The sequence below is a fragment of the Pyrus communis genome, chromosome 9 (assembly GCF_041283825.1).
Source record: "Pyrus communis isolate YQ-2024b chromosome 9, ASM4128382v1, whole genome shotgun sequence".
Taxonomy (NCBI): domain Eukaryota; kingdom Viridiplantae; phylum Streptophyta; class Magnoliopsida; order Rosales; family Rosaceae; genus Pyrus; species Pyrus communis.
Window position 1 is genome coordinate 17,394,314 of NC_142573.1, and position 25,708 is coordinate 17,420,021.

Sequence of the window (25,708 nt, forward strand, 5' to 3'; positions counted from 1 at the left end):
GTCAATTATAACTTTAGTATCAAGTAAATAAGAACGAAACTTATCTAAAGCGAACACAACAGCAATAAGTTCTTTTTCAGTGGTGGAATAATTCAATTGAGCATCATTCAAGGTCCAGGATGCGTAGTAGATGACGCGTGGCTTCTTGTCCTTCCGTTGTCCCAAAATAGCCCATAAAGCATAATCTGAAGCATCACACATAAGCTCAAACGGAAGGCTCCAATCTGGTGGAACAATGATAGGTGCCAAAGTCAACAATTCTTTGAGGTGATTGAACGCCTTCTCACATTCGTCATCAAACACAAACGGCACATCCTTTTGTAGAAGTCGGCACAAGGGTGTTGAAATCTTTGAGAAATCTTTGATAAAACGTCTATAGAATCCTGCATGTGCAAGGAAAGAACAAACATCTCTCACCGAAGTAGGAGAGGGTAAGTGGCATACAAGATCTATTTTTGATTTATCAACTTCAATTCCCTTTTCTGAAACTATATGTCCTAAAACTATGCCTTGTTTCACCATGAAGTGACATTTTTCCCAATTTAAAATAAGGTTAGTTTCAATGCAATGTCTTAATATCAAGGTGAGATTAGTTAAACAACCATCAAAAGAGTCACCAAGGACACTAAAATCATTCATGAAAACCCCAATAATCTTCTCAACGAAATCTGAAAAGATATTTACCATGCATTGTTGAAAAGTGGCTGGTGCATTACATAAACCAAATGGCATTCGACGATAAGCAAAAGTACCAAACGGACAAGTAAAAGTAGTCTTTTCTTGATCATCTGGAGCTATAACAATTTGATTCTATCCCGAATAACCATCAAGAAAGCAATAAAAAGAATGACCAGCTAACCTTTCAAACATTTGATCAATGAACGGCAAAGGGAAGTGATCTTTCCTTGTGGTGGCGTTAAGCTTCCTATAGTTAATGCAAACTCTCAAACTTGTTTGGATATGAATGGGCACAAGTTCATTCTCTACATTCTTCACCACAGTGACTCTAGATTTCTTTGGAACAACTTGAACCGGTGAAACCCAACGACTATCTGAAATTGGATAAATCACTTCCCAATCAAGAAGCTTGATAATCTCTTTTTTTACATCTTCTATCATTGGAGGGTTGAGTCGGTGTTGAGCCTCTCGAGTTGGTTTAGCCCCCTCCTCTAGAAGTATGCGATGTGTGCATGTTGTAGGACTAATTCCCTTGACATCGGCCAAGGTCCATCCAATGGCTGTTTTGTATTCCTTCAACACCCTCACCAATTTCTCCTCCTCTTCTGCCATGAGTGATGAAGAGACTATGATGGGCAAAGTCTCTTTATCTCCCAAGAAGGCATACTTCAAATGATTCGATAACGGTTTAAGCTCGAGAATGGGCACCTGAATCACCGAAGGTAACAACTTGCTAGTAGAAATAGGAATTGAAATTGGGATTGGAGGCTTACCAACATATTATGGCAATGATTCAAGGGCAGCCACCATCTCGCCACTTTCTTCTTGATTAGGCTCTGCCCCATTGGTGATGAGTGTAATTCCTTGAGCAATGGTTGTTTCAAGGGCATCCTTATCTAGGGATTCAAGATAATCTTGGGCCAAAGAATCAAATACATCAATAGAAAAACAAGAATGATCATCAATAGGGTATCTTATAGCTTCAGAAATATTGAAATCAATGATATCGCCATCAAATTCCATTGTCAACGTCCCCTTGAACACATCAATCTTGGTTTGGGCTATTTTCATGAAAGGTCATCCAAGCAAGATTGGCAATGGTGTAGAATGGGCCAAATCCTCCATCTCAAGCACATAAAAATCTTCTAGAAATATCAAGTGGTTAACCTTCACCAAAACATCTTCCAAAACTCCTTTCGGATATGCATTAGAATGATCAGCTAATTGAATTATAACACCATCATTTTTAAGCTCTCCCAGGTTCATAGATGCATAAATAAAGTATGGCATGACATTAATGGAAGCACCTAAATCTAACATGGCATGTTCAAACTTGGTATTACCAATAACACAAGGGATTGTGAAACTACCTGGATCTTTGCATTTAGATGGCAGTTTTCGTTGCAAAACTGCCGAAACATTCTCACTTACCCTTACCACTTCTTCGTTCGAAATCCTCCTCCTTGTTGTACAAAGCTCTTTCAAGAATTTAGCATACCTTGGAACTTGCTTTATTGCATCAAGAAGTGGGATATTAACTTGTACCTTCCTGAAAGTCTCTAAGATGTCTTTTTCATTCTCTTCTTTCTTAGATTGCATAAACCTGCGAGGGAAAGGCACATGTGGTGGAATAGGATTAGAATGAGTTGAATTTGGAACAACCTTACCTGAGTTGGGTGGTATGGACAGTTTAGAGGGTTGTGGCAAGGGTTGTTCTTCCCTTGCCGTGGCTTTGGCCTCTTCTTATTTGGGCAGCAGTTGTTCGTCCTCTTTTACGCTTTGTTTGGACCTTTTTGGATTGGTTCCAACCTCTTTGCCACTTCTCAAGATGATAGCCTTAGCCGTTTCAAAACCTCTATTTGGATTGACGATGGTTGAACTAGGTAGTTTGCCTTCTTCTCTAAACTGTCCCATGAATTCCACCATCTGCCCAATTTGCTTCTTCACTTCGCCCATCTTTTTGGCTTGATTTTGTAAACCCTGAGTTAAAGAAGTTAGTACTTGAAGAATTTTATCATTATCCAAGGACGAACCTGAATTTGGTTGGGCAGATTGTGGTTGAGGTTGTGTTGGTGCGAATGGCCTTTGAAATATCCCCGGGGGTTGCTGTCTAAATCTACCTTCTTGTTGAGTTTGTTGATGCTCCCTCCACTTCATATTTGGGTGATCTTTCCAGCCCGGATTGTAAATGTTGGAGTATGGATCATACTTTGGCTGGTTTTGATTAATTAATATTAATTGTATTTAGGCTATATTATATTCAAGCCTAATCCACACAACCATAAGACCCAAGCCTTCAATCCATTTCCAAATGGTCCAAGTTCTAATTACTAAGAAGACGGAATAAGCCTATATAAAGGCTAGTGAAAAAATATTGTTGCCCAATGTGGGACAAGAAGGTCTCAAACTCTTACAATACCCCACATTTGAGACGACTCTTTGGTCCTAGAAACACTAAGATACGAGAGTAAACAACAGATGTGACATACATCAGGAGAGGTGTCTTTTGGACTTGAACCTACCTTAGTATATACTTATCGGATTTACTAGATGACGCAGTGAATATAAAATCTTGAACTCTTCATCTCCATAGTAAACCAAGATAATAAGCAAAACATATGCCACATTTACACATCACAAATTCATACATTTGTATTCTTTTTGGTCCTGAACAAATCCTGGATTCATGAGAGCTTTAGAGAATGTAGCCATGTAATTCTCATAAATGCGACCCCACATTTACTCTCATATAGGTGATATTGATTAAGAATAGGCTGCTACTATTCCACTTGATTTACAAGTATCAATATCATTAAACTAAAGTATCATACACTATCAGCAGTCACCACACTTCTTCCATCATAGAAATGGGTATGTAAGTGTGTTTCTTCTTGAATCTAGCCAAACCAGTTTGCCTATTGAACCTAGACCATGGGATCTCCAATCAACTAGGTTAGGTTTCCGCTTGGCAGTTTCATTTTACTCTATTGGCTTTAAACCCATTCCCCTCGATGTATGCTTAACTTGCTCTCTAGACAAACCTTTAGTAAGCGGATCCGCAATATTATCTTTTGACTTAACATAGTCAATAGAAATTACACCACTAGAGAGCCATTGCTTTATTGTATTATGCCTTCATCTAATTTTTCTAGATTTCCCATTGTATACACTATTTTTAGCTCAATATTGTGCAGCTAAACTATCATAGTGTATACATATTGCCATTACAGGTTTAGGCCATATGGGAATATCCTCCAAAAAATCTCTTAGCCACTTAGCTTCTCCTCCAGACATATCGAGAGCGATAAATTCCGATTCCATAGTTGATCGGGCTATGCATGTTTGTTTAGAAGATTTCCAAGATATTGCTGCTCCTCCCAAAGTAAATACATATCCACTTATGGATTTTGTATCATTAGTATCCAATATCCAATTCGCATCAGTAAATCCTTCAAGCACATGAGGGTACCTCGTATAATGCAATCCATAATTCATTGTATGCTTTAAGTATCTCAATACTCGAATTAAAGCTTCCCAATGATCATGCCCAGGATTGCATGTATATCTACTCAGTTTACTCACTGAGTATGCTATATCAAGCCTTGTACAGTTCATAAGGTACATAAGACTTCCAATAACTTGTGAGTATTCACGCTGTGATATAGCATCACCTCTATTTTTCTTAAGTTTTCTATTGGCATCAAAAGGAGCAATTGCATCTTTATTGTCCAAATGACCATATTTTCTAAGTGTAGCTTCTGCATAATGTGATTGTGTAAGAATATATCCTTCTTGGTTTCTTTTTATTTTTAAACCAAGAATCACATCAGCTAATCCAAACCCTTTCATATCGAAACTTAATTTCAATATCTTCTTGGTCCAATTTATTATCTCTTTGTTAGTTCCCATTATAAGCATATCATCTACATATAAAGACAACATAACGCAAGCATTATTTTGAGTTTTTGTGTAGACACACTTATCACACTCATTTATCTTAAAACCGTGTGTTATCATAATATGGTCAAATTTTTCATGCCATTGCTTTGGAGCTTGTTTAAGCCCATATAGTGATTTCACAAGTTTACAAACTTTGTGTTCTTGACCTTTAACCACAAACCCCTCGGGTTGTTCCACATATATTTCCTCATCTAAGTCTCCATTTAAGAATGCAGTCTTTACATCCATTTGATGTATTCCCATGTTATGGAGTGCAGCTATAGCAATCAATAGTCTTATTGACATAATTCTCGTTACAGGCGAGTATGTATCAAAGAAATCCAAACCATGTTTTTGACGATATATTTTAGCTACCAAACGAGCCTTATATTTGTCAATTGGACCATCAGGTTTTAATTTCTTCTTAAAGATCCATTTGTACCCAATTGGCTTATTGCTAGGGGGAAAATCGACTAATTCCCAGTGAGATAGATTCCATTATGCAAAATCATACATGGGAATTAGTCGATTTGCCCCTGGCAATAAGGTTGGGCATTTCTTTGTAGGTCCAAGCAAAAACGTCTTTGTACTCCATTAGCAGTTGGTAGTACTCTTCGATCTCATCCGCACTTAGTAGTGCACTTACGAAGATAGGCTTTAGTTCCTTGCTTGTGCCTAAATTGAGCTTCTTAAGATCATCAATCGTTGTTTGCCCCTCATCCTTGAGCTATGGTGGCGCATCAGTGACGTCTTCCTTGGGGATCTCGTCTTCTTTGTCTTCTTAGATTGTGATGTGGAAGATGTTTTGGACCTCCTCTTTAGTGCCGTCATCTTGGGCTTGTTGGTGTGAAGATTGGCCAGTGTGTACGATGATGCGCCTCTTTACCTTCAGTTGTCCTTTTGTGTCAACTTCCAAGGTTGTTTGGCGCTTTATCTTTGAAAGAATCAAGCTTCGAACGTCGTCCTTTGCTGCTAAACCGTCAAGCTTTTCTTCTTTTGGCATTGTCTTTCTCTTTCTACAAGGCTGCTTGGTTTCTTCAAGTCTTTCCAAGGTCGACCGTTATGGAGGAGAGCTAGCCATGTTGCTTTGTTTCTTAGGTTTTGACAACCATTCAAAAATAGAGATTTGGGGTGTTGGTGTGTTAAGCCGCTTGAAGACAAAAGTTTGGTCTTAACCACCAATGCGATCAAGTGCCAAAATTCTGGGTTTTGAACGATTCAGCCTATCAAAGATTGATGTTCGAGGGGCAGGTTTAGGCTTCTCTTGATTTTGTTCAACACTCACGTCGATGTGTTGAGTGCTAACATTTTCACTTTGCTTGAAATCTTCACGGGTGTATTTGGTGTGAAGCCAAATCCAGCTTTGTTGTTGTCAACTCCGTAACCATGCTCCTTTAACTTTTTTGATTCTCGATGAGGTTACATTCTTTTTCGTTGACGGTCTTTGCATTCTTCTTTCCAAGATTTAAAGATGAGGCAAAATCGTACCCAGCCTTTGACATGAGTTTTTAGACGTTTGGGTCGAAACCTTCTTTGGTCCTTTAGGTTAGAAGAGAGCTTGGTTCTGCCCCCTTTGGCAGGGGTTTTACAAAACCTTGTGGTGGTTTTGAAACTTTAGCATTCCCTAGCTGTGTCAAAGGTAAAACTGCATTTGTCTTGAGCAGCTTTACATCGTCCTTGTGCAGTTGTGTGTCGGCTTTGCTTGTTCTAGTTTCGAATAGGGATTGCCTATTCTTTCTTCTTGACATTGGGATGTATTGGAAGACAGATGTGTTTGGTTCTTCTGAAGGCATCACACTACCTTAGATTGTTGTGGGCTTAGCAGGTTTATCTTCGTTTTTGCGTGAAAATGGCATAGCTTCCCCTACTTGTTTCTTGGGCATGGTTTGGCACTCGTGTTTCTTAGGTGCAGCTTTGCATGTGGATTTGATTTCTTTTGGAAAGGCTTCGGGCACCATATCTTCATCCATATAGAACTTGGCGTCCGCAAAGTGTGATTCGGGTTCAGTAAATGGCTTGGTGTCACCTTGTATCACCTTCACCCTTCTCAATAAAACTTTAGGCATTGGTGGAAGGTGGACGGCACTATTACATTCTCGTGGATCCAAGGCCTTCCTAAGAGCAAGCTGTAGGAAGTTCTTGCATCAATCACATGGAATAGCATGCTTGACTTGAGTTCGCCAATGGTCATCTCGACTCGGATCATGCCCATCGTTCTTTGTCCTCCTTGGTTAAAACCTTGAATTAGTAGACGGCTTCGGGATAGTTCATCCACCTTGATGTTGATCATGATTATTGTTGACTTTGGCATGATGTTTATGGCCGACCTGTCATCCACAAGCATGCGGTTGATTTTGTTCTCTTTCACATACCTAGAGACGAAGAGAAGACGGTTGTGAGGCTTTGATCCAATCAACAAGTTTTCATCAATGAAGTTAATTGCATCATGGGCAGCACAGCATATGGCATACTCATGTGGTCGAAGTTTCAAGCATTCATCATTTCTTTCTTACACTTCGTGGTCGTCGAGACTCGCTAAGACCAGTACTAGTGTTTTTCGCATCTCCTTAAGCAATAGTAATGCTTCATCCATGCTAAAGTATGTTGCCAGGCCTTCATTGGGCATGAGCGTGAGGGTCTTTTCCTCCTTGATGGCGATAGCTTTGCCTTTTTAGGGCTTTTCTATCTCTACTTTAACCATGTGACAGGCAACGGTAGTGCACTGTTGGAAGAAGTCCTTCGGGAAGTACTAGTGCAAGAAGATGGGAATGCATGCTTGCTTCAAAGGTTCGCTAGCGTACGTTGGCTTAGCAGCTCTTACGTTTCTTTTGGGTTTCTTACTGTTGCGGCAACAGTGTTTCCTCCCTTGTTCCACCTTTGGCCTTGTGGCTTGTGGTATTGGCTTCTTTGTCCTTTTGTAGGTCACCAATGTCCATTCTTCTTCATCATTGTAAGCATATTTTGGTTACTTGCCCCCAATGATGGTTGCACGGAAGGTGTCTTGTGGCTTGAGCATGGTCGGGAATGGTCATGCATCACTTGGAGAGGCATGGGATCGAAGCATCCAAACATAATTGTGGTAGTGTGTGTTGCATCCGTGTCTTCCAGGTCGAGTTCAATTTGCCTTGTTGTGCTAACTTCATGATGAGCTCCTTGAGGACGAAGCACTTGCTAACAGGATGACTCACGATACGATGATACTTGCAATATCTAGAATCGTTAACGCGATTCATCTCTTCGGGGCGCTGCGTTCAAGTAACTCAATTACCTTCTTTTCCAACAAGTCATCTAGTATTATAGCCACATCAAAGTCAGGAAAAGGTACGTCTTCTGCTCTAGTTCCCTCAAGGTGTTTTTGTACCTATCTTGGGTGCGAGAAGGCTCACCACTCTTCATCTCCTTCATTTTGTTCTTAGAGGAGATCTTGAAGGGCGCGGCGGAGGTCTTGATGGGGGGTAGTATTGACGGCAAAAGCTTCCTTGGCGGGTTTTTTCTCAATCTTGTCTACCTTTGGAGCGAACACCTTATTCTTGTTGAAGTCGGTGATCGGCTCTTTCTTTCCATGATTGGCGATACTTAGCTCCATGTCGTGGGAATGAGTTGCCAATTCTTCCAATGTTCTCGATTTTATGGCTTAGAGGATGTAATGTAACCCCAAGTGCATGCCTTGAATGCACATCTCAATAGCAGAGGTTTCTAAAAGCCGATCTTTGCAATCTAGACTTAATGAACACCACCTATTGATGTAGTCGACTACAGGTTCATCCTTCCACTGCTTTGTACTTTTCATCTTCAGCATGCTTACGATGCGGCGGATGCTGTAGAAACGGTTGAGGAATTCTCTTTCGACCTAATCCCAAATGTTGATGGACTCGGGCTCGAGTTCAGTGTACCAATCAAAGGCGTTACCTTTTAGCGAGCACACGAACTATTTAACGAGGTAGTCTCCTTCTATCCCAGCATTATTGCACGTTTCAATGAAATAGGCAATATGTTGCTTAGGATTGCCATTTCCATCGAATTGCGTGAATTTGGTTGGCTGATAACCCCTTGGCATCCTTAAGGTGTCAATCTTCTTGGAGTAGGGCTTTGAGTATAGCACAGAGTCATGTGAGCTCCCTTCGTACTACACCTTGATGGTGTTTGTGATCATCTCTTGCAGCTGGTGGATAGAGAGAAATCCCATGGGTGTGGTAGCTAGGTCCACCTTCAGCTTCTCTTCGGCTTTCTCCACCAGAGGCTCCTCTTCTTCATCGGTTTTTTTCTTTGGTGGATTAACCTTTAGGTCAACTTTCTTGTCGTGCTACACCTCCAGACGGTTGACGAGTATAGCAATCTACAAGTGCTTTTCCTCCATGGTCCTTGTCAGCCTTGCGATTGCTTCTCTCATTTATGCTAGCTGCTCTTCGATTGAAGTCGCACCAGTAATCATGACTTGCATGGCTACGGGATACAAGCTACTGCTTGAGTCAGCATCGGAAGTCAACGATTCGGAGTACCTCATCGGGCTTTCTTCCCTTGGCGCCTTTAGCTAGGTTAGGGTGATCACGGGCTCGTGCCTCGGCTGCACTTGCTCCTTTGGCAGAGTTGATGTAGGGGTGGAAGGCACGGCAGAAAGGGCTCTTGCCTTGCTTCGAGTTATGATGCCCAAAGTGCCACCATTTGCGGCAAGGATGTTCTTGTTCATCGCGTTGGTTGCTGGAATAGCTTGATCCTTTCTTAATGCCATGTATGTTTCTTGTGGATTTGAAGATAAGGATGAGAGGCAAAGAGGTCCCACTAGGCATGCCAAATTTGTAAACACGAAAATTCTGTAACGAATGAAACAAGAACATGTGTACAAAGTAGATTTGTATTGATGAATTTGTAAGGTTACAATCTCTGTTTACAATTTTCCTCTGATTCAGTCTTCAATTTTGATTTAGATGCGTAGGTTGTTGATCCAAGGGTCGCGATGACTTGATCTTGGACGAATGATTGAACAATTGCTTCAAGTTTTGAGCTTGAAACAATGCGTGGATAGTCTTCACCTCAAAGTTGCGGCAAAGGTAGTGTTAATGTAGGTTTTCATTGATTCAAGGGTCTTTGCGACTTGATCTTGAATCGCACGTCGTTACAAGTTTTAAGCTTGCCACAAAGTCTTGAAGGAATCAACACAAGTGCTTGTTGATTCTTTAAGGAAATGTTTCGGCTTTGGTTGTACATTCTTCGAAGAGAGCTTTGGGAACGTATTAGTCTTCAAAGATTTGGCAGAGGTTCTCCTTTTGTGAGAATTTCGGCCCTTCAATGTAGAAATTGTCAACCTTTATGCTTGTCTGAGGACCTTGTATTTATAGACTTCTCAAAGCTTGCCATTGGATGGACTTGTGTCTTGATTCATCCATGAGAGAATTTAGGCATGTTTTGTGTCTTAATTTCAACCACTTTCCCTTGCTTGGCTGAAATCTATAGGGCTTTCTTGCCTATTTTGCGAGCAATCTTCAATTCTTGTTTATTTTGTGAAGATGCTTTAGCTTTCTTTCCGGTTTTGGGAGCAATTTGGGCCCCTTGTTGATTTTAAGGAGATTTCTTCCTTTTGGCCAAATTTTGGGGAAGTTTTGAGCTTCGTTTCCTTGATTTGTGCCACATGTCATTGATGACTTGTCCATTTGTAATGAGTCATAGGCCACGTGGAGCTTTGTGATGCATCATTTGCATGCAACGAAATTTACATATCTACATCTGTATGAAAAAATTCTGAAATTTGCTTAATTTTGTTACATACACTTAATTATGTACTTATTGATTTCCGATATGTTTCAATTGTTTATTACATCTGCGAATATATATATATAGAGGAAATTGTAGTAGTGGTCCATCAACTTAATTTTAATTGGAGCAATGCTCCCTCAACTAAAAATCCATAGCCATTGGTTCTTTAATTCAACAAAATGTGCAGCTATAGTCCTTTTCGTGAACTCCGTTAGAACTTCCATCTAAATGAGTCACATGCCGCCCACATGAGGTCGAATCAAGGGGCAAATATGGAAAACTAAATGAGAAAATTGTAGGAATTGTCCTTCAACTTTAACCTAATTGAAGAAACAGTCACTCAACTTTAACCCAATTGCAGCAATGATTCCTAACTTTAACCCAATTGCAACAATGATTCTTCCAACATGTCTCATTATGACGGAAGTTCTAACGGAGTTGACGAAAAGAACCAAACGGAACGAACAAAGATAGAATCAGATCGATTCCCTAAATGCCTTTCTGGATATTCCTCAATGTCCCAGCTATTCATGGAACGTGAGAAGCAGATGAATAAGCATCATTGCTATAATTTCCTCTCTCTATATATATGTGTATAGATATATAGATGTACGGGTGCTTTACGAAGCGGGATCCCCATTTTCGCTGAAAAATGGGGAAGGCACGGTGAGAGCCGTCTGATCTCTTTTAATGAGATCGTGCGGCTGGGCTTTAAAGATGCATTTATAACATTTCTTGTTCTTTCTTTTCGTACTTTCCTTTCTCTGCGTCACGAATGACGAACCACAAACCGGAGGTTCAAATTCAATCAAACCCCACTTTTTCTATCTTTTCCTTTATCTTTGCAAATTCATGTATTGGTTTCCTCCCTTGACCATTTTGGACGTTCTAGAGAGTAGGATTTTATTTTTCAAGTTCTGATTATGGGTTGCAAGTTAATGGAGAAGGTACGGTAATAATTTGTAATTTAATTTAATTTTAGATCTAAATCTGGGTTGTGAATTTGTTCCTCTTTTTCTTCTCTTCAAGTTCTAAACACAGAACATTTGAATCAAAACTCAATAAGTTTTAATCCTTGATATTTGAATAAAAAAATAAGCAAATTGATGATGTAAACACGAAAATTCTGTAATGAATGAAACGAGAACACGTGTACAAAGTAGATTTGTATTGATGAATTTGTAGGGTTACAATCTCTGTTTCCAACTTTTCTCTGATTCAGTCGTCAAATTTGATGTAGATGCGTAGGCTGTTGATCCAAGGGTTGTGATGATTTGATATCCGACAAACGATTGCTTCAAGTTTCGAGCTTGAAACAACGCTTGGATGATCTTCACCTCAAAGCTGCAGCAAAAGTAGTGTTGATGTAGGATTTCATTGATTTAAGGGTTTTGGCAACTTGATCTTGAAACAAACGTCGTTACAAGTTTTGAGCTTGCAACAAAGTCTTGAAGGAATTGGCACGAGTGCTTGTTAATTCTTTAAGGGAGCGCTTCGGCTTTGGTCGAAAGAAAGTTTCGGCTTTAGTTGTGCGTTCTTCGAAAAGAGCTTTGGTAGTCTTCAAAGATTTGACAGAGGTTCCTCTCAATGTGAGAATTTCGATCTTAAATATAGAAATTGTCCACCCGTATGCTTCCCTTGGACCTTGTATTTATAGACTTCCAAAGTCATGCCATTTATTTGATGTTGATTTGTGTCTTGATTCGTCTATTAGGCATGTTGGTGGAATTTGTGTATTGATTCAAAGGTGTTGTGCAATTTGAATCAAGCAGGAGGACACCCAAATCCGTTCTCCAGAAAATGTCGAACTGGAAAAGCCAACAACCCAAATTCCTTGAACCCATTTTTCCAGAAAATTATAAGGAAAAAAATAAAAAATCCAATCTTTTAACCCGTTCTTCAAATTGCCTATATGATAAGGCGAGGAAGAGATCGAAAGGTTAAAGCCCAGCCACACGATCTCATTAAAAGAGATCAGACGGCTCTCACCGTGCCTTTCCCATTTTTCAGCTAAAATGAAGATCCCGCTTCATAAATGAGATACTTTCGAGCTTGGGATAGATGAAGCTTCCAATAGTTTTGAAATTCCGAAATAAAAATTAATCAAAACTTTTTAAATCAAAATTAAAAACATGATATTTTCGACCCGATTCAGTCGAAAACTAGACCTACTACTGTTGTGAATGAGTTGAGGACATACGGTTGTGATCAAACATTTGTATCAAGATAATATACGGTTGTGATCAAATATTTGTATCAAGATAACTTGCATGTTGTGATCAAATATTTGTTATAGAATAAAGAAAGTGTTGGTAATTTGATTTTGCCATAAAATGTTTTCAATACGCACAAGGATAACATTGAGGCGAAATAAACTTCACAATTGTCATACAACTTCCATTCATAGATTAAAAGTTGCTCAATAACAACATGCAGCAGGAGGAGAAAAAGGAACTTATTTACTAAACCCCTCAACCTTCAACAACTTACCACCTTAATTTTGAGGCAATGTCATACACTAACTTACGAATTCGTTACAATGTCATACCTCCGCTAGTCAATTTGTTAATATGACCATTAAATGATGATGTTTCAATTGTAGGTCCCACAATTTAAAAAATAAAAAATAAAAAATAAAAAGAAAGATAACAACATATAATTAATCGCTTATGACCTAGAGCTTTTAGCTCTCCGTTCAAAATTCAAGTCGCTCGTTAATTAATTGTAGGAGGAACATAAATTCTTCACTATTGCTCCCATTTTGTTAATAAAATTGAGTTACCTATTCTAATAAATACGGATAAAAACAATATTGAAATGCATAAATTAAAAAGAAAGAGGAAAGAAAACCTGTACAAACGTCAAAGCCTTGTCATACCCATATTCATTACTTGTGTAGCAAGGCGTCAAAGTCAGCCCTAACGAACCCTCTCTCTTCTATGTTTACCTTCTCTTTTCTATGTGTATGAAGGGAATTCCCCAAAATAATAATCAGCGTTAGCTAATACCCGTCCGCCAAGCCTAAACCCTACCCGCTGCGAAAACCTATGAGTCACTATCACCCTGGCTGTTGATCCGAACCACCGCGGAGCTGGCATTAGGGCCTGCATTCTCAACTGGAGGCACGGTACCCCACATCCCCTCTGATTCCGGTGGCTCCATCACCACAACTCCCCCATTGGTGAGTCCAAGTGCGAACTGATTAGGGTCGGATGGATGAGCAGCAACCACAGCTGGGTAGACCTTCGTCCTGTCAGACAACAGAATAATTAGTAATATGATGGTCAAGCAAATCGTATGTGTATATGTATTCGAGCGAGCGAGTGTATTTGTGCGTATAAAACCACTGGTAACCATATTACATGCCTGGGACTAGACATCACATATGCAGGAGTGCTTATCCGACATCTGATTCGGAGTGTAGAGGCAGTTAGAATGCATACACTTCCATCCTCAAAGCTTGCATAAATTGACTGGCTATCACATGAATAGGTAGCATCTGTGAGAGGACCAATCGATTCTCGTGGCACCCACTGTCGCAGCCAAAAAAATGAACAAATTAGTCACTTCATAAACAACTGCTACAAACCAAGCTCCAGCTAATTAATACAGAAAAGAAAGCCCAAGAGACCTGTTTAAGGCACTCCAACTTCGGTGCTTCATATATGGCTATTTGAGTTTCATGAGTAGCTAACACATGTATCTGATCTTGGTGAAACTGAACACGGGTCTGAGCATTAGGTGTAGGCACGCGACCAGTTGGAATCTGCAAGAACTTAGCAGCCTGGTTTCTCCATCCGTCAATGCTCCATGCACACAGCTGAAGTAGGAAAAATAAAATAGTTCATGTGACTCCACCCCAACAAGTTGAACTGTACGCAACCAAAGAAAAAAAATGAAAATGACACTTTCCAGCACAACCTGCCATATTAAAGTTGGGATGTGCTATCCACACACCCCTTTTTACTTCTCACACCCCTCTTGTTAAATTCTGTCCCTTGATCTTCTTCAATTCATCCAATCCGATGGCACAAAATTAGAAGGGTGTATGAGAAGTAAAAAGGGGTGTGTGGATATCACACCCCTTAAAGTTATATATTTTATTGCCTACACACGCACACGCAGAGGTAAGGCACATTCCTCCTATCGTAGTGGTATAAGCATACCTGAGAATCAGCTCCTGCTGATACAAGAATATTTAGAACATTGGAAAATGCTAGGCCAGTAACTCTCCTTTGATGACCTTTGAGCTTGTTCTTGACCTGTGCAACAATAGAAACAAAATTACTATCTTAACACTGAATGTACTAACAAGTCTCGGTTCACCCTCAGTACCTCGTCAATTCGGACATTGTAGATTTGAATTGTAGAATCATCCATGCCCACTGCAATAATGTTGTTGTCCTGCGGATGGAAGGCAAGAAATGTTGCTGCAGGTGGTGAGGCAATAAAGGTAATCATCGTCTGCAATTTTAGGATGAAAACATGGGAGTTAATAAATTGAAAACATGATGCAAAATGATCAGGCGAATGATTACAATATGCATTCCAACTAATTGCACCTAATTAACAATCCAAATACACCGTTACCTTATAGTTCATCATATTATAAAGCGAAACCTTCCCTCCAGATGCCGATAGTGCATAAGAATCATTCTTTGAAATAGCAAGGCAATGAATAGGATCTTCAAGAGTTGTCTCGGGTACTTGATTGGTCATCACTATACCACTGGCAGGTTGCCATAACAGTGGTGGCACAGTGGTAGTTGCCTACAAAAACAAAAACATTTTATACCAGAAAAGATTATAGAGAAATGTTCAAAGGACAAAGCGACTGATTGAAATGCTGCCTTAAAAACAAACCGTACTTTGCCCGAAACATTCTTCTCATCCTTCTGCCATTTCCAAAGTTTATGTACCCCAGTATTCGTCAATGCCAACATAGATGCTCCTGAATTTGTATATACTAACCGAACAATCTGAAATGGAGAACAAAACCATTTAAAGATGGGTTACAAAAACATAAAACAAGTACCACATTATTCCATCTCGCCAGTCTTAATGTACAATATACATGTTTTGCAATAATGACATTCTCAAAACACAAAGAAGCCTTAGTGCCTAGGCTGACGTTGAAACCCGTCTAGAGATGATTTTTAAGTACTACAACACAAATAGAATTTACAGGGATATGAATGGAAGTGTATGGGTCCATAATTTCTTTACTTCTCAGGGAACAAGTTCAAAGCATAAAAGGGGGCCGGATACAATATTTTAGATCATGATAATCAAAAGGGTAAAATAGATACACATCAATCCAATATAACACCATTTAATCATTACAGAGTTCCCATGACCCGAAAATCGTAAGCTGCTAATTTTCTTTTAAGGGCTATGGTTCAAAAATTTTCAAATCTAATTAAATTTAAACTCGAATTTGTATGTTTTGCACAAAATAAAATAAAAAAGAACATGCTGTATCATGCAGAACATTCAAAAAGAAGCGAATTAATAAAACTTATAGGGCATGCTTTACAAATTCTATGACAGTAAGTACTAAACAACCAGGTGGCAGCCCTACAGGAAACCACAACTTGTGATTCCATGTTTAGAATAGCCACACAGATGAGTATTCTACAACCAAAAGTTACTCTTACCGCACTTAAACTTGCATACCTTAGCCACACAGATGAGTATTCTACAGCCAAAAGTTAGTCTTACCAATGCACTTAAACTTGCATACCCATCAGACAATTACCGACCTACCATACTTTAAAGGAATTGAGACCATCATGAAAGCTTGGTTATCAAATGATACTCACTCTATTTACCAACAGGCTATCAGGCAGCCATATGAAGCGAAGAAGAGACGGTTCATTAACTTCAGTTAGCTTCCAAGTTTTTGGTTTCTCTAGCTCCTCAGCAACCCTTACTTTGAAGTTTGCAAAACTCCGGCCATCTCCGTTCTAAAAATGTTACGAAGTCAATATTTGCAAACTTCCAAAAAGGATTACAGTTTAGCCTATATTAGAATCTAAAAAATGCTCAAAACATTAAGATATGTGAAGAATGTCCTGTAACAACTAACAACAGTGCTCTTTGAATAACTAAAAGAATGCAGCTTTTCAAAAGGACAAATTGTTCTATCTTAACAACTTATATCTCAGTTACACATATGAAAGAGCAATCAAACTTTACCAGACTTCTAACTGCAACCGCGTTGTTTGTTCCATGAGCAGAACTGGAACCACCAGATGTTCTAATTATGGGTCCCTGCAGCATAGGCTATTCATTTTAAGGGTGTCACATTTTTTTTCACTTAATAAATCTGATAGAACAGCATACCTCCGTTGCAGTTCCTGAAGCCATCCGGGAGGCATCAACTGCACAATTCTCAATTGCACGTAAAATTCGAATGCCGTCGGCATTTGCAAGTAGTTTAACACCATTCTCACTTGTTGAAACAGCTAGCATAGTTCCTTCCTTGTTAAATCGTAGACAAGGAGAAGCCTAACAGATGTTAAAGGTAAGTGTTGTTTCAACATTAACAATAACCTTGAAATATGACAGCAACACATGAAGATAGCCTATGTGGCCATTACCAGTAATCCACCCTCCGCATCAGTGGCATTCAAAAGGTTCACATTGTCCATGTCCCAATATTTGATTTGGAACTCATCACCAGCAGCCAAGAATCGGTTCTTCGTCGTGTCAAACTGCACAACGCCATGAGCTTGCTTCCCAAGCCCATTATATGTTCGCTTTACCGTCCCCTCGTTTTCATTCCATTCCACAACGTATGATTCCCCTTCCTTATTAGTCCCACACGAGAAGAGCCTATGATAAAAATAAATAATGAGAATAATTAAGAAATAAAGTACTCAAGTTGAAGAATTTAAAAGATAAGAGAATTCAAACACTTGATGAAAAAACCAAAGATGATAAATTACCTTGTACCATCAGTACTATACACCATTCTTGTGCAAGAATGGCCTGGAGCATGGTAATCAACTCTACAACCAACGTTATCATACAGCCATGCCTTAATTTTCCCATCAATGGCTGTTGCGAAGATGAACTGATGCAGAAAAAAAAAATAAAAAAAATAAAAAATAAAATAACATTCACTGAGTATTTACTAAAATAAAAAGATAACAACAGTTATGTTAGGGTAAATAACAGTTTCCGAACTGTCAACAACAGTATGAAAAAGACACTATAATGGTACAGTAACGAATGTAATAAGCATCAAGAAGCTATATGTTCATTAAAAGATCTTTTTTTGGTATGGAACAAAGATATGAGAACAGACAGTTTATAGAAACCACAAAAATGATTTACTAGCTTTAAAAATTTCCCTACACATACAAGTTTCCCTCCAACCTTGAGTAACAGTAAGGTTAACCAAATAAGTACCATTTACCTTAAAAACAAGACTTGCTCAATAAAACTAAGTTTTTGATACTTCTAATTATAAAGGTAAAATAAAGCAAATTAAAAGCAATAACTTCCACGAGTAAAAGCAGTGCTCATAACTAATAATAAGCACCTGAACGTTGTCCTTTATGTGTGCACACACAGAATAAACTGGTGCTTCATGACCTTCAAAGTTATACAGTTTATTGCCAGTGACAGCATCCCAGACCTGCATAGAAAGGAACCTTGATGACTGCAGGCCCTAGCCTTAACAATAGCAGTAAAGGAAAAAGCAATATAAACCAAACCTTAGTAGTCTTGTCCTCTCCGCAACTTATGATGCATAATTGTTTGTTTAGGTGAGTGAAAGCAAGATCACTAACATTACCAGCATGAGCATCAATCTGGAAGAATTGCAATTAAAAGGAAAATCAAATGAGCACATAAGTAATTACAGTCTTAACAAAAAAACTGATAGCCGTACAATGCCAAGAAACCTAGCAGCCATCAATTTGGAATTGATGAGTCACTACAAACTAAAAAGAAAAAAAGAGAATTACAACCTCTAGGTGGTTCCGTAAATCATCACCACCATGATAGGAATAAATGTGCACTACATGCTTCGAATGTGCAATACCTGAAACAGAAGTTGGGGAATAAGAAACAAAAACTACTTGTATTAACCTGATCAGTGAACTTCAACCATTTTCGACTAATTCATTAAGAAAAATTTTACCCATGACCAAAAACAGAAAGTTATTTTCTCATGAATAGAAAATATACACAAGTATTCTGTCAATATGAAAAATAAAATGGTAATGAGAAGACATGCCAACGTGGGAACCATCAGGACTCCAAATCACACGATTTACTGATGCAGTGTATTCATTTGCCAAAGACGCCTATCACAAAGACATGAAAACCAGCATCATATTAGTCTTATGGTTGGACCTTAGAACCATTAAGAAGTTTTGTACCAATAAAGAGTGGGAAAAGAACAAAAAAAAAAAAAAAAAAAAAAACAAGCGAATTACACCTGTAAAGCCATTGAACACACAGAAAGATCCCAAATTTTGAAATTCCGAGAAACAAGCCTCTCCCTTCTGCCTACATCCCAAATCGTTATGTCACCAATATTTGTTCCAACTGAAAGGTAGAACAGATAATAAAATTTAAATACGAAACCATACAACAATTAGACATTGACTGAAAAGGATAAGAGCAAAGAGAATAAATTCATTAAGCAGCAAGAGCAAACCAAGAAGCAGAGTGTGTTGCAGGGGATGAAATTCCAAGCTCTTGGCAGCTGAACCTAGAGTCAAATTGACAACAACAGTCTTTGGCAAGTCCTCAGAAGAGTAAGGGGTGTGGGCATGGATGTGTCCAGGATATGTGTGTGGAAAGACGTTAAGAGGCCTATTATTGACCTGCACAGGCAAAAGGGAGGTCAGGTTTGGAGAAAGCCAGATTATTTAGTTCAAAAAGGTGTAACAAAAATATAGTAAAACAGTTAAGGCGCAAAGGACATAGCAACAATTTTAAGTATCACCAACTATACTGCACAGAGAAAAGGCACGATCACAGTTAAGCTAGTTCCAGAATCTTATTTCAGTAAGAATAAGTGTGGAAAGAAAGAAAAAACAAATCAAACAGTAAGACAACAATATTCTCGCGACTACCAAATTAATCATAATGTGCTATAGACTAACCGAAATTTTGTGTAAAGTATAAGAATTATAAGCACATAAACATGCTGATAAAATACCTCATCTGATGTTCCCAATGCTCTTGATCTCTTGGACACATGTCCAGAATCTGCAGTTTGATGGTCCATTGCCGGGTTATTAGGAGTCCTTGGGCGCTTTAGCAAAGATGCTACCATATCAAGTAAATGCAAAAAGAATAGTAAAACTTAGTTGGAAAAGTGAAATTTGGATGAATTTAAATAAACAAAACCAAACGATGTGATGTAAGTTCTGATTCGGAAACAAGACAAAACAAGAATGATTGGCATATATCTCATGAGTGTAATTCATGCAAGCACTATTTAGTATTCAGTAACAAGTCTTAACATGTAAAAGAAACTTCTTACAGGCTAAAATATAAGTCAGGCAAACACGCATAATGAACATCATATAATCCTCTTAAAGAATTTCAACTACCAAGAACAAGGCCTTTTCCAACCATTTGGGGTGACTGCATCAATCAGGATCCTCCATATTCCGACTTATCATGGGCATATTTTTATACAAGTCACTATCATATCTTTCTTAATTATCTCCAGATTCTCCACCCATACAAAATTGGTCTTCCTATTCCTCTTCTTCCTCTTAAAGAAATTCAACCAACAGAAAAAGCAATATGAATGGCAGTAATAGGCTGTACAACTATCTCAACACCGAAATAATCAACAAATCCCGAGTAAAATTCAAGGTTACTAAATGTCACCAACAAAACTAAGCCAAATATGGGCCACCAATCAGTTTCACTCTTAACCCATGAATTCCACTTAGAAGATTGTTTGTTGGAAAACCTCTCTGCGTCAATCTTACTTCCTACGGTTTTCACTCATCCTCATGCGCTGGTTGTTAGTTCAGCAACACTACAACCAAGACCAACACAATGCCATATAGAGTTTTGAGTCCTTCATGTGTTCCCCCATGACTTCTAATACTTTTACAAACGGGTACTGTAAGCATTTAACAGACAGAATCAAAACAATTTAATTCAGATCCCAAGTGTTTTAAAAAACTAGTTTTAAGACTCGCATAGGCGGTTTATGGGGTGGGGTTATGAAAAAATGTCTCTGCCCAATGGGAGCGGACTAGAGACTAGCCTAAATGCCTAGGCTATCGCCTCAGGCGCCTAGGCAACCTGGGCATTTGAATTTTTTTGATAAAAAACAGCCCAAACCCAATACAACCTTGTTTTGGGCAGGGTTTTTATAAAATTCATGCTAATTTTGTGTTTCTGACTTAGTTTCTATTAGGTTATTATGACTTTATGATTTGAATTTCAGAAATAATAATAGTTCAAATATTTGATTGCTTGGCATGCTTGCTTGATTATTTTACAAAGTATTATTATATTTAATATTAAGTATTATAATAATTTTAGGCACCGTGAGGCTATCACCTAGGCAAGGCTGTCCACGAAATGCCTTGGCTTTGCCTTTTAAAACATTGGATCCCACAGAGTCACTATTAATGGTGTTTGTTTTATCATCAAGAAGAGCTTGAATTTCTAGTGAGGCCATATTAAGTAAACTCCATCTAGTGTTGCCAAATCATTATGGTTTCCATTTACTAAATTAAGAGAAAACTGTATATGTTTGACATTTGCAAAGTCATGCCTACTTGTTGCCTTGTTCTAACAAAAATACAATGTAAATATCGAATTGTCTGTAATTCATACCAATCATTCCTTCAATAAGTATTCAAAAAAATTCTTAATTATCTTCAATGTCCAAGTACTATATTGCTTGTGACACAAAGGGAAATAAAAACAAAAGCATATAGAATAGTCCCTTCCATTTTATCTTATTTACCACTGCAAAACCGGTTCTTTTAATTAATCATATTACATCCATAATTTGTAATGTCTCCTCGTGATACAGCAATATCAGTAATTAAGCCACAAACATAGAATATTATACGGATATAAGAAAATCAAATGCAATCATACATGTATTATTGGGAACTGTTAAACTGATTGGCCCAGAAGAAACTGTTTGGTATGGAGCCAAGGATGGGTTAGCCATCCAGCCAGGCAGAGATGCCAAAGGAGGTGCTGCAGGCTGAAAAGGCCGAAATCACAGTATGTTAGATAAACATACAAGTAAGAATTCCTACAAAACCTACTTCCAAAACCAAAGATGTAATATGTTTACAAACTTACACCATGAGCACCTATTGGTAGAAAGCCACCTACTTTTGGAATGGATCCCATTAAAGGGTTAATTGCAGGGGAAGTAGCACAAGCACCTGGTCCACAACTATGGTCCCAAAATAGAGTTTTTATGTCAGGGTTTTGCCTAGGATTATTGCAAAGATGGTGCTGCCAGTTTAAACTGCGACAAGCATAACAAAAAACAATATAAAAACAAAAAAAACAAAAAAACAGAAGAAAAAGAAATCACATTCCATGCATTAATTAAAGAAATAGCAAAGATAGATAAATATTGTTCAAATTACCTCTGATTGATCAATGTCCTCAGCCTTGACTTCTTAAAGTTGGGGAATTCAAGCTTATCATGGAAAATTGGATTTGCCTCAATTACCTTTTTCAGTTCTGCAAGCATTATAGCCCTGCCAGTCTTAGCATCACCATAGCTTGATAGTTGCTCATTCTCCCTGCGTTTAAAAAAAAATGAGGCTACTGTGAAAAACAAGAAAATATATAAAATACCCATTGGACAAACAACTAGGCAAACAAACACAAAAGAGAACTTTTAGAGCAAGCATACTTCAAAGTGGTCCATGGCACTGGTTGTTTTCTTCATTGTTCTATACACTTGTTGCTCTATGGTGTCTAGCAATTTAAATTTGGCACATACAGCATATTGAGATAAACAGACAACTTAAACTACTACATTCACAACTTCACAACCTTATTGCCAATTGTCTCAGGTCAGTAACCTAGATTTGGCAATCTGTAACTGAAATCACTGATTCTCAATTATCTTTAACGGTCAATTTCAATGATTCAACTACAATTATTTCTTGATAATAGGAGTGCGCATGCTGTGAATGAAAAAATTCAAGGTACAAATAGGAGTGAATGTCATATTTTTAAGGAAACAGATTACAATTTGCAAATGATGAAATTTAAGAGTACGAAAGATACTTCCCGTCAGGACCTCATTTTTTTTGCAAAGGCAAACACTACACAATAGCCCCACTTTCTAAAAAATACGAAGAAAATTGTTACAAAATTAATCCATCTATAACAATCCAACAAACATATTATGAATGTGTAAACCTGTCGCATTGTACTCCAAAGTATGAAATTAACTTTCAACACTCCTTGATTGCCCATGGCTCATATTCAGTAACAAGCAATTGCCACATTGGCGCCACAAACCAAATCAATCATGAATCTAACAATAGCAACATTTTCATGTTCGTGACTTGTTTTACAAGAGCATGTATTTAACAATGAACATTAATTGGATGCCAAACACCAAATTAATCACACAAAAACAAAAAAAAAAATACTCAAATCACCTGAAATTCTCCAATGTTAGAAGCATCGTTATTTCCTTGAAAATCTCTGGATTGACAGACGAGAATGCTTTCAAATCCTTCTGAAGAATCTCAACAGCTTTATCATTATCATGACTGCATTAAAGACAACGTTATTACTAAGACGCTTCAGTCTATACAAGTACTGCATCCAAAGAGGAAGAAAAAAAAAAAAAAAAAAAAAAAAAGAGCTTACCTGTCAAGTGCCTCAAGGTATCTTTGTTTCCGAATCTCAAAGAAAATCTTCAATGAGTGTCTATTGTCCTCAACCTTAGTAAATCCTGACAAGTAGTTCTCCACCTCCTCCCAATCACCATTTGTCACAATTTCCTCAAGATACTTCATATTGAAGAAAAACCCGGACTCTTTCTCCAACCTTCATTCACACACAACCAAAAGCACCTCATTCAGTACAAACCAAACAATTCAAGTTCTATTTTCTCTGATTTTCCAAAGTAACAAAAAGAAAAGGTTTTTGTAACAAAAAGAAAAGGTTCAAAAACCTTCTTTTCTAATCCCCTTTAAATTTTCTCAATTTTCTTGGCAACCAAGCAAAGCCAAAACCCGACCACCAACGAACAAATAAACAATCCTATGTACAAAAATTGAAAACGAAGAAGCTAAAGAAGAAGATCACTGACCTGTGAACAGTCTCCATGTATTTGTCTTCCTCCAAATACTGAAGAATTAGATAAACGAGCTCTCTCCTTGCCGCCATGGTTGTCGTCCCCTCCCCAATCAACTAATTACCACCAAAACAAAACAACACTACCAAAATTAGGGTTCTAAATTTTAATTCTCCCCAAGAAATTATAGTCCCCAATTCAATTCCTCAAATAATTCTCAGTTCCACCGAGCACCGTTTCAAGAATCACTAACACACATATAAGTTAACAGAGACACACAAATCCAAACACGCCCTCAAATGTATACACACACATATATACATACATTAGTGAGTGGCTGTGCGTACGTACCTTCTTCCGGAAGAGTTGCAGATCAATCCTAGTGAGAGAAGGGGAGGTGGAGAAGGAGAAGAGAGAAAAAAGCAAGGTTTATGGAGGGTTGGGGTTTGGGATTTTTATAGGTGTGCGTGTGTCAGTGTGTGGGCTTTTGCGTTTTTGTCCTCTATTGCATTTTATACCGGAAAAGGTCATGTAAGAATCCTCTCGTAATCTGTCTTCTCCTTTCTCCCATCCAACTGGAACGATCGCAATTAAACAATGTCTTATGTTGATTTCTTTTATAACGACAAAATGATAAAAATAAAAAAAATAAATAAAAAGTGTGAAAAAAGAGGAGCAAAGGAAATGAGAGTAAGCGAGGAGAAAATCCTACTCCCGTGTAAGAAGCGGGGTCAGGCCACGTTTCCTCTCTTTCAATATCGCTGGTGTCTGCCCTTATGTGGCATTTCAAAATTATTAATTTACCAAATTTTCAGATTATTTGTTAGCTTTTTTATTCATACAACTGTGTGTTAAGTAGTTTTCAATGCTAATCACGACACTAAGCATCACATAAATCTGTTTTTTAGTGTTTTAGTTACATCGGATTTTGCGGGCTTTAATTACTCTCTCTTATCATGTTTTTTACTTTCAATGTAATGCAGGTAGCAAATGTTTTATCATGTTTATTTTGTCAAGGCTAATGCTAGAGAGACTATCTATTTAAATTATATTTTGTTACTAGATGACGTGATTGTTGATAATTAGATTATCATTTAAATCCTAATTAACGTGTTTATTTCCTATTAATGTCACATCACATGATTTTAAATTTAGTCTAAAAACTTGTTCTACTTGTATTCTTTTGCTAAATATATCCATTCGTGTCACATTTGCATTTTGACCAACTTTATTGACCGTCGACTAAGAATGCAAGTTGCAACGAAAATTTTAATAACGTCATTAAAGATATTTCAACGAAAACTTTTGAAAAAAAAAAATGGATTCAGATGCATATAGACATTTCAAAAATTCCAAATTTCATGTCTAAATTTTTTTAATTTGCCAATTTTAGGTCCCGTTTGGTATTACTTTTTTTTCATCAAAAGTTGTTTCATTTTAATGTTAGCAATAAAAAAATGTTTGGTAAAAATAAAATATCCTACTTATTTTAAAAGCAATGACATCTAGACAACGGCTCTTACCGGTTACTTTTAAAGCTGATTTGATAAAAAGTAGAGTTGAGCCTTTAAAGAATATCATCATTTCCTATAATGTCCTCATTAGTTTTTTTTAAATGACATTATTATCCTCTTACACAAATTTTATCCCTTGGAGAACAAGGTGATTGCCACCACCTACCACTACAAGCTAGTGTTCTAAAATCGACTAGACGATGTTCAGCCATCGGGATTAAGCCATGGATGGGAGGAAAATCGAGAAAGAGATTAGGTGGTGGCCAACCGCCGCAATTATCCATCTCAATTGACCCTAGTATGCCCCTCCATTCATTTCACATTAATGGTGGTACCCTAAGTAAGCACAAAATCTCTTACTTTGAGGGTGACTTCAGGTATCGTTTGGTATGCAGACGGGATGGGACGAAACAGAATAAGACAGGACAGGACGGAACGGAACGGAGCAGGAGTAAAGATGCCCTCAGATGGAAACAAGGAGGAAGATGAAGGAGACAGAGAGGTTATAATTTTGTGTTCCACGGATGTGGAACGAGTCGTT

At 38.0% G+C, this 25,708-nt stretch overlaps 1 protein-coding gene across 6 annotated transcripts; it reads right to left on the minus strand.

Annotated features, from left to right (window-relative positions):
- Positions 1-13,180: 13,180 nt before the first annotated feature.
- On the minus strand, positions 13,181-24,226 carry LOC137740651 (topless-related protein 4). 6 transcript variants are annotated; one of them, XM_088700335.1, is made up of 26 exons: positions 24,005-24,226; positions 23,669-23,769; positions 23,224-23,403; positions 23,010-23,123; positions 21,978-22,136; positions 21,715-21,778; positions 21,469-21,580; positions 19,550-19,659; positions 19,043-19,211; positions 18,821-18,930; positions 18,617-18,686; positions 18,348-18,421; positions 18,093-18,188; positions 17,918-18,013; positions 17,319-17,446; positions 16,971-17,205; positions 16,714-16,878; positions 16,567-16,641; positions 16,191-16,334; positions 15,237-15,347; positions 14,959-15,138; positions 14,704-14,832; positions 14,535-14,630; positions 14,000-14,188; positions 13,735-13,901; positions 13,181-13,618 (listed from the first exon to the last, which is right to left on the minus strand). In XM_088700335.1, exons 2-26 carry the CDS (start codon positions 23,743-23,745, stop codon positions 13,414-13,416), a joined length of 3,255 nt encoding a protein of 1,084 aa, XP_088556461.1. In that variant the 5' UTR covers positions 23,746-23,769; positions 24,005-24,226; the 3' UTR covers positions 13,181-13,413. The 6 variants fall into 6 exon arrangements, 5 of the variants coding, with proteins under 5 accessions (XP_088556461.1, XP_088556460.1, XP_088556458.1 ...); XM_088700334.1 differs by having other exon boundaries at positions 21,682-21,778; XM_088700332.1 differs by having other exon boundaries at positions 21,715-21,853.
- Between the last annotated feature and the right edge of the window lie 1,482 nt (positions 24,227-25,708).

Coding starts and splice junctions, on each gene's coding strand:
- LOC137740651 (XM_068480486.2), bottom strand. CDS start 23,745: ATGGCGGCAAGGAGAGAGCTCGTTTATCTAATTCTTCAGTATTTGGAG. Junction 22,137..23,009: donor CTAACATTGGAGAATTTCAG/GTGATTTGAGTA, acceptor TTTTAAACGCAG/GGAGAATGAGCAACTATCAA. Junction 19,212..19,549: donor CATTGGGAACATCAGATGAG/GTATTTTATCAG, acceptor TTGCCTGTGCAG/GTCAATAATAGGCCTCTTAA.